The 10,125-nt window shown below is 30.1% G+C and overlaps 1 protein-coding gene across 1 annotated transcript in view; it reads left to right on the top strand.

The window, feature by feature from the left end:
* The window catches only part of LOC119831777, a 16,790-nt gene extending 7,093 nt beyond the window's left edge, over positions 1–9,697 (top strand). The window contains exons 2-5 of the mRNA XM_038355278.1: positions 1,463–1,564; positions 5,539–5,760; positions 6,094–6,250; positions 7,996–9,697. Coding sequence (XP_038211206.1) covers positions 1,463–1,564; positions 5,539–5,760; positions 6,094–6,250; positions 7,996–8,095 — 581 coding nt within the window. The 3' untranslated portion in view covers positions 8,096–9,697. The remainder of the gene's footprint in view (positions 1–1,462; positions 1,565–5,538; positions 5,761–6,093; positions 6,251–7,995) is intronic.
* The last annotated feature ends 428 nt before the right edge of the window (positions 9,698–10,125 follow it).

Below are 10,125 nucleotides of genomic sequence, written 5' to 3'. Positions count from 1 at the left end.
AATATTGCTTGGTAGTCATTATGTAGCGGACATTCTTCTAAACATTTTGATGCAACTGTTTTCTGATTTAAACTTCCACTCCATTTCTTAGACATATGTTAGGAATAATCTAGTTTTAAAATATATGAACATTAAAAACATGGCCAAATGCAATTAAGACTTGCATACCGAGGTTTGTAGACACACACAGATACAGAATCTGATCGATCTATACGATATTTTTTTGTTTATATGTACATATGGAAAAGAATGGAAATTTGATCACATTTAAATATTTAAAAGTAATCTTATAGTATTGCATATACTACAGAGAGTAGTAGAGATAGATACATTTTATAGTTTTCAGATTATTTTCCATACATGAACCTCGTTTGTCAAATTTTATGATTCTAGGTCAATAAAAATACTCTTATGGTTATAATATATTTTGTCCACATTGATCAATAAGTTTGATTTTACAGGACTTTTACACGATAGAAATACGGGAGTTTTTTTTAGCTTGGTTATAATTTCAGTTTGATATGTTAAGTCATTGATGAGACAAAAAATTATCGATATATATACTTATGAGAACTTAGTTTTCCGTTTGAAAATTTCCAAAAAAATTTATGACTCATGTACAAGATCTGCCAGCCAGTGTTAATCATAATTTCGCACATGACATAGTAACAGGTTAAATGGGATCTAATTCTCAAGAAACGATAACAATAAAAGCATCAAGTCCGCGTATGTTGTCACGTCACATATAAACAGTTATCGTGTTAATGAACTTTAAGCGATAAGCCTAGACAATTGTTTGCCGTGTATGAGTACGAGAGATTCAAAGATATTGATATAGCCATAGTTTTGACAGTTAATATAATTTTTAATAAACGAAATTAGTCCAGAAAATATTGAAACATAATGAATGAAACATATTACCTACATAATTTAATTACATTTTTATAAAATTAAAAGAGATATTACTTTTTATTTGCCTACCTACTTAGGTTCGGGTAAGCTTCGGGTTTAAAAATTGCCATATTTGATAATAGAAAAGGTAACACTTAATTAAACATACTTTTCCGATAGAGGCACAAAATTTAATGACTTGTAATTTCAGTATAAACTTGAACAGAATGAGAAAGTATTTGTTTTTTTTTTTAGGTTTAGGCGATGGTTGTTATGGTAAATCACTACAATAATTGCATTATTGTCATTGACAAGATACGTAGTCACCATTTCTAAATATGCTTTTAACGCTATTGAACTTTGTTTTTTTAAGACCTACCTTTATGACCTTTAGGTACGATCACGAAATGTACACATATACATAAATAGTAAATATTAGATAAATATTTTCTAAACTTCTCATGTTGAAAGATCCATGATATCCAGCATCACTTGCCAGTTATATTATCTTTCACATTTATTGAATTTTTCAACAAATTTCCTCATACCTTATTTTTGTATGTCTTTCCAGGTGACTCCCAAGTTGGATATTTGTATGCCATTCGCAAATTTAATTTGGATGAAGTGGAGTACAGCGTGTATGGGACAATTAATATGACATTGGGTTTAACTGGTGAGTAATATTTATTTGTTTGATATAGGATTTATTTAGCGATGAAACTCTTTGCCTCTCTAGCAATAAATGCCCTCTGTTGAAAAATTTTCTGTACATTCGTATTATATAGTCATTTTATTTTAAAAGATAAATAAACATTGAACATAATATGTTGTATACATTGTACGTTTTAGCATAAGACTAAACTGCTTTCAAATTATCAAAACTAGACAAAATTTAAACGGGGCCACATGGTGGGTACTAGCTTTCAAATTAAGAATCACAAGAATCGGTTCACCCAATAAAAAGTTATGAGGTAACAAACACAAATAATACAATCGAATTGATATCCTCCCCCTTTTTTTGACGTCGGTTGATTATTATAATAAAGTACTAAAGAATTTTGAATTTTACTAAAAACTCAAGATAATATGGTTAGTTGTAAGCATTTATCTATTCATTATATACAGTTAGTTTGTATAAAGTGGACAAAAACGCCACACAAGAACTGAAATGTCTTATACATTTGTGCGTTTAAATACATATTTCAATCGATTGTAGTGCATACAACAAAATCACAATTGGCCAAAACTGGAACTGGGTTTTACCGCAATCATTGTTTGTAGATAGACAGGTAAAATTGAAATTTTTTCAGAGTATAGTAATATATACCATTACTTCTTGGCCCAACTAGTGGTAAACCTTCATGTATAACAAATTATATAAACACAGTAACGAAATATTTTAAAAGTTTTTTTATAAATATGATCAACATTTTTGTTGTATAGCAGTGTGAAAAAGCAAGCATACTTATTATATAAACATTAGCATATTCATAACGAGAAAAAATATACACGAAACTAATCGGACAACTCCGTGGTACAGTCTCACTAACACTTATAAAGAATTTTCTGCAATTTTAACCAAGTATATTAATAAATTTTTATCAACTTAATCATGGTATCAAATATAGTATATATGTTCATTATTATATGATGATAATTATAATACTTCGCTTTGGACTTAAGTTTTTAAAATAAAAAAAATAAAGTATATAAAACATATTATACGTCCAAGTCTCCTTTCCAACATGCAAAGGTTATTAACCATTGATATTTAGTAATATATGCAGACAATATTCAATATAAATAATGTGATAATGAAATATAAATAAGGTAATAGCATGAATGCTTTGGCCTTTTTTTTATCTATAAACCGACTTGCAAAATATAGTGGTTAGAGGTAAATAATATAATTAATCGTCATAGGTATTATAAATAATCGTCAATGTTTTTATTATCTAGATTAAAATAGAATGAATCATTAGGAATTCTGTCCATTATATGATTCAAAAGTAATAGCCCTGTTTTTACTACATATATTACAAAGCTGAAGAGTATGTTTGTTTGCTTGTTTGAACGCGCTAATCACAGAAACAACTGCACCAATTACATTTTTTTTATCGTTCTTATGTACATGATCCTCGAGTGCTTTGGGTAATATAGCCGCGAGCGAAGCCAGGGTAGACTACTTGTATAGAATAATTGTTTATACTAAACGCTGATGATGTATTGGCCTCAGTTTATGAAACATAATATTGTTTCTGAATTAGGAATTATCGTTTAATATTTATTACCATTATAGTATAAAATGCACATTGTAGAAAAATACGCGTGTTCTTGCCACGTTCGTAGAAACTATTTCTTAACAAAATAAATAAAAAAGAACCTCTCGTATAAGTTTGCTAGATCATGTTAATGAATGCCAAATTTGTATGGACAATGTATTGTACCAGTATTTAACCAGTTATATAGAATTATTCTCAGAACAATACAATACAATAACAATTCTCGTGGATTAATTTTAATCGACTTCAATTCAATGTATTTTTTTTTTTGTTGCAATGCTTTTATATGAAATTTTCTAATCGATTAATCATGCATAAGATTTTATTGTTTTAGTATTTAAATACTTGAAATTTTATTATAGCTTTAATTTCAGCTGATACATAATATAAGTAAAAAGGTAAACCACAACTGTATAAAAAACGATAAATTTAACGGATTTAAAAATCAATTTCGTAATCAAATAAATATTTAAATGTTAATGTCTGCAACATAGTTTTAATATATTGCCATAGGTCAAGGATTATAATAACATGAGCAAACGAACAAAGTATTATTTATAAAATGTTCCAATTTCTTATCTCTTTGCAAAACATTGTATGATTTAATTTAATTTAAATAAACATAAGGTGCGGATAATCCAATTGAGTTTTATTGAACCTTGAAATATTTTCAATACAATATAACGATTCTTCTAGATTACATATTCATTTAATTTTTCACAAAGTGCTACAATAGAGAATGTAAACACCACAATAATTGTAACATAAGATTAAATTGGTGTACTATGGGATTGATAAAAAAATAGAAATGTCAATGACCTTTATGTAACAATTTCATATTATTTATCATTTGGGAAAATTACTTTAAAGTTACGGTTTGCATAACAATAACGTTCCACTTTAATTTTTCTAACTCTAACATATAATTTAAATACAAACATTATTTCCTAACTTAGCCTTGTAATTCGTTTAAATTAAAATTTATGACGTCACAACAAGATGGCGCATAATTACTGACACATCAATCAAAGTCATCACAAGGGCGATCCTAATCTTAGTTGATTCGCATGGTATAATCCTAACCAGTTCAGCTGGCAAAAAATAATTCTGCCATAACACTTTTATCTCTAATAAATTCTCACATATCGAATACATACAATAAAATTCATAAAAAACGATCAAATTGTTTGGCGGAATTTGGTAACAAACACTGTGACATATAAATTTATTTATATAGATATACAGATCTTTACAAAGTTTTTTTTAAACAGTTTTTAGTGTAATTAATTATTTCCTTAGCCTCTCTGGCAAAGTATTTATTTGTAGCGGGTGCAACCTAAAACTATTCAAAGCCAGGGTGAATAGGTACCTTTTAGGTAGACGTGCACCCACGTAGACCACATCTCCGCTTCCCATCAGGTGGGATTGTGGTCACACGTCTGCATGTCGACTATATAAATAAATGCAAAGTAATTTGATTGTATATTCAACAAACAACTTAACAGCTGTTCATTTTAAACAATCTTAAAAATAAACGTTATTTTTTGCGCTCTAGTAACATATGTTCAAGTAAATATCTTGTAAAAACTGGAGTACCTATTATAAAAACGCACATTAATTTCCTATTCTGAATTTGAATCTAATAGTGCCTAGAACCAAATAGAGCTATATAAATGTACATTCCGTTCAGATAATATGTTTCAATATGCTTTTGTGGCATATATATTGACCGCCTCCTTGGTACAGTGGTTAACGCGTGAGCGTAGAACCGAGGGGTCCTGGGTTCAATTCCCGATGGGTACGCACAAAAAAAATGTCTCGGTCTGGCAGGACACAGAAGGTTGATCACCTACTTGACCGTAAAGAAAATCGATCAGTGAAAATTAGGTGTACTTCATCTGCCCCATACCCCACTAGTGGACACGGGACTTCACTTTTATATACTTTTATAAAAAAAAATGGTTGCCTGTAAAGTCGGTTTTACGGGCGAAGATTTTACGTGACAACGTCTTTTTCTCGGTAGAATATTTATTGATATGAATATTATTAAATTGCACAATAGGAACAAGGAATTGAATGAAAATAAGAATTGCACAAATTTTAACTAAAGAAAATATATTGACATTGACATTGAGACAGAGACACAAGCACGCGCCGATTCAATGCGCCTAATTCTCTAGTGCTGTGCGCGCGGCGGACCGATCATAGTTCGGTGACTCATCGTAACGTTACCGGGCGTTACACTTTTTCATGAGTGACTCCGAGCCGCAACCTAATTTAAGACGTTGTCACGTCAATAAAAACGTCGATGAATTAAATGTATATATTTAATAAAACTGTCAATAACTTTAAATCTAACTTTCAGGAACGCTATTCTGTATCAGCATACTGAGCAAAAAATTTGACGTTCAAGATAGTGTCATTGGAGGTTTAGCTGGTGTGAGCAGGATAGCAGCATGCTTCGTCCTCACTTTCGCTCCCAATAGAACCTGGTACTACTTAGCACCAGTCTTCAATATTTTCAGTTCTTCAGGCTTGACCGCTGTTCGCTCTATTGCTACCAAGTCTGTACCTACAGAAGAAGTAGGTTGGTAAAATCATCTATTATATTTTACCTTATTTAACAATTCATAGTTTTAAAATACTATTTCCAGTATATCTATGTTTTATCTCTACTTAAAAGATTATTTTTCATCATAGCAATGAAATACCTAATAAATTATTATTGATATTTATTATTGATGAACGTTCAGAAACAAACATCAAACAGGAAAGAAGCACACCTGTAATCATCGAAGCGTACATAAAAATTCCATTCCCTCCACATATCCACATCCATCATTTATCGAGAACTCCTAACAAAGTATTCAGGTCAACTTTTGTACTTCTAAACCTTTACGATAGTTTGCTTTTATTTCAGCCAAGCTTAGTTCAATAATGGGTGTGATGGAGGCCCTCGCTCCCTCGATATACATGCCCACATCTAGCTTCATTTACGTGTCAACAATAGAAACCCTACCTGGCGCTTTTTATTTGTTCGACGCTGCCCTTACGGTCTTCGCTTTAGGATTATTCATGTAAGTGGCCTATTTCGTGCGCGACGATACGTAAGTACGCGCTAACCAAAACTGTTTAAGAGTAAATAATAATTTACTTTAGGTATTTTTCGCAATGAAATACCAGTACAACAATGTAAAACAACATCTACGTAAGTAGTAAGTTATTTGGTCATTAGATAAACAATTATGCAATTCTAAAAATCATATTAAAAGTAAAATTAATTCATTAAGAATTTGAGATAATATGAAGTTTTATTATAGAACAAAGTTGGTACAAACCAGCAATTTAAGATTTCTACTTATGTATACATTTATTCAGTAAAATCCCCAAAGAGAAATATATACACGTTGTAAAAAGTAATAAATTACTTCCGATTTCGCAGTAAACTTCATCACTATACGCAGATACACCTTAAACAAGTTTCATTTCCCAATAAAAAATTATAAATGCATAAGATTATACAAAAGTATTACACAAGAAGAGAAAGTTTTACCGAGATATTTGTTGGAATATTTAAAGATCCCTTTTAAAATCGATTTATCGCATTAAGATGTCAATCATAAGACACGATCTTTCAGACTTAAAACGAAGTGTAATGCTATATGGTTTCACTATATTTAATCTTACATGATAATTACAATGTGCTGACGGCGATATGCATCCATGAATACATAAATTAATACATTATGACTTTTTTTACAAAACTTGGTGGCATTGCTTTTTCATTCAGTTTTCCATATTACTCGTAATAAGCATTATTATGGATTTAAACGCAACCAGAGGTATTTTGATGACTTCAACGTTAATAACTATAATAATTATGTTTATGAAACAATATATTCTACTAACAAACGCGAAAGTTTGCTAGTATGGATGGAAATACGGTTGTTTCTTAACATTAACACGAAAACAGCTTGTCATTTCTGTATTAAATTTGATACAAGACAGATTGTAGTCCGCATTTGCACATAGGCTACTTTTTACCGAGAATAATATGCTAATGACGTTACTTTTATAATACATTTATTAGCACCTAATGACTTTTATTTTTTAATTTTTAGTTTTATAGCATTGAAATGCTTTATAAATTAGAAATTTTGAAAGAATAGAAAAAATATCTTGCCTAACCGTAGCAACGCTACGGTTAGGCAAGATACGCAGGTTCGAATCCTGCCTCGTGATCAAATTTTTTCTATTCTTTCAAAATTTCTGACTTTTATTTTTATTAAAATTTTCACTAGGTAACTTCCCATGCGATCGATAATTTAATAATGGACGCCATTATACTTGCGCCTAAAGAGAAATGTTTATATTGTTGTACGCCTTCGCTTTATGTTATCTTGCTCAGTTATTTATAACAGGATTTATTATTGTGATAATAATATAATAATTAAATTTCGCACACCCTCCCACCTTAAAACATCTATGAACATTATTTTTCAAGATTATATTATAAAATATACAATACGATATTATTTCCATTTTTAAAAAATAAAAATATTAGTATACAAACAGTCCACCTTGTTTTTTTATTTACCCTTGTTCCGTTGCAACCTGATTTCCGGGATTAAACCTATTCATGTTCTTTTATCGAGCCTCAAAATACCTACCAGATTTCATGTAAATCGGTTCAGTGGATAAGGCGTGAAGAAGAGACAGACATACAGAGTTGCTTTTAGATTTCTAATATTAGAAGAGATTAATGATATTGCTGAACTGAATTGCAACAAATTAATCTAACGTTTATTGCATTATTTTGCAGAGTTATTTATATTTTGGTGAAGAAAAGAAACGAAACACTAGTCACGGACCCCTGCAGAAAAGAAGAATTCGCCCGAACAAATGAAATTTCGAGGTTCTAAATAACTCGAATATTTTGTACAAACTAACGCTGTGCGTTGTATTCGATAATGCCTTGTGTGTGGTGCATGATCTCATCAGCTGGCTTAGACAAATGGTAGACGATTCTCATCTATTCAATCTTAACAATCACTTACCACAGAGTATCACGAAATACAATTACAATTGAATTAATTAGTCAAATATGCCAACAGTTTAGACATAAAAGAATGCACGTCTGTCGTTTAGATAAATACTATAGATAACATTGACACAACGACGTCATAGCCTGGCACTTGGCGTTATGTTATTTCTGTTTAGTTTCTATTCTCAAATTTCCGAATTGTTTAACGTATGCATATTATATCAATATCAATCCCATATATGAAAGGTTCTAGTCTAGTATCTGTAGCATTTGTCTAGACCTGCAAGAAGCCTGGTTATATTTGAAGAAAACATTCTCAATATCTATTATAAAATCAGAATAGAAAACTCTAGACTTTTCTGTAGTTGTTTATTTTTACTTAACTGCATGAAAATGTTTATTGATGAACTGGATAGGCCAATTCCTGATAAAATTAAAAAGTAACGGATTCTATCCACTAAATGATCTGAATCAGTGTGAGAAACATACGAGATCAGAAACACACAAGGGCCTCTAGGCCATTCTATGTTTCTCACCGCTTAAAAATAATAACATTGACGTAGTAGATACATTGTCGTACGAAATATAAGCCAAATAATGATTAAGTAAAGATGAATAATAATTTACAATGGCTCCTTTTTAATTTTGAGAAATTTAACTCAAAGTTTTATCGCGTTATTAATGCTATTGTCTAAAGAAACTTTTCTCTTAATCGCACAATGAACTTATTACTTTCACGGTAAGTTTGACACTTTTTGCTTTGTGAAAGTATAATTACGATTGATAGTTTGAATTTTAATCATCTAAAACGCTTACAAACTTTTTGAAACTTAAACTTAAGCTTAACCTCTAATGTTTTAAATAATATAAACTCCTTTGTGTCAGCCCATAAATCTCCACGGCGTTTTTATTTTTTTTAAAGAACACGTGCCAGACAACAAATGCACCATAAAAAATCGGTTCGCCATGGTGACATCCTATGAGGATGACAGGATTTATATCCTGCCTTATGGCTTATGGCTAAGCCTTATGGCTTATAATTTCAAACTTTCATAATTTTTATTAGTTCAAGATACAAACTTCAAAATTTGTTTGTGAATTAACCAAAGATAACAACCTTTTAAAGGATTTGTTCCTATAAGGTATTATGCAATTATGTTTAAAAGGCAAACTAATGAATGTCGATAAATATTGCTATTATTAAAAATCTATATGTATTGTACATAACTGAACGAAATAAATATATAAAGTATTTTAACGTCTTTGTCCAATGATAAAATCACAGTGAGGTTATAAGGAAAATGTGATAAGTCATTATAAATATGACTATTTATATTAAATACAAAAAACTTGAAACAACTTTTAAGTTATTTGTTACTTGTTAATATTATTTAAGGTACATTTGATTAATAATAATATTACTATGTAATACGTTAAATTAGCATAATTGATGGTGCATATTGTACCTCTAATAAATGTAGAAAATGATAATGTGTTTCATTTCATTTGTTACAAATAGAAACTATAAATCTGCTGCAATTTTCTTTTTCAATCTTGTTAGTTCAATGCATTGTTCTCTAGAAATATCTGCAGGTTTCTTTATTATACACTATGAATGGGAAAGCTGAGTATTTGATTTTAAAGTTCAATGAATCAATCAGTATAACTCAATAAAAATGCGATAGCTTAGTTAGATATACTTTTTGATATTCAATAAGAAGTTTCTTGACTTCATCTTGATTAAAATATGTCATAAATAATATATCAATTAACTTTATAAAAGACATCAAAGGTTATTACTTACATCTGTAATCTGTTATTATTATTATCTTTTTAATGTCATAGCGGGCAACTGAGCTGGTGGTTCGCCTGATGGTAAACGATCACCACCGCCCATGAACATTCGCA

The sequence above is a fragment of the Zerene cesonia genome, chromosome 14 (assembly GCF_012273895.1).
Source record: "Zerene cesonia ecotype Mississippi chromosome 14, Zerene_cesonia_1.1, whole genome shotgun sequence".
NCBI classification, from domain to species: Eukaryota; Metazoa; Arthropoda; class Insecta; order Lepidoptera; family Pieridae; genus Zerene; species Zerene cesonia.
The sequence above is the reverse complement of the archived record's forward strand: the minus strand, read 5'-3'. Positions and strand labels throughout refer to the sequence as shown.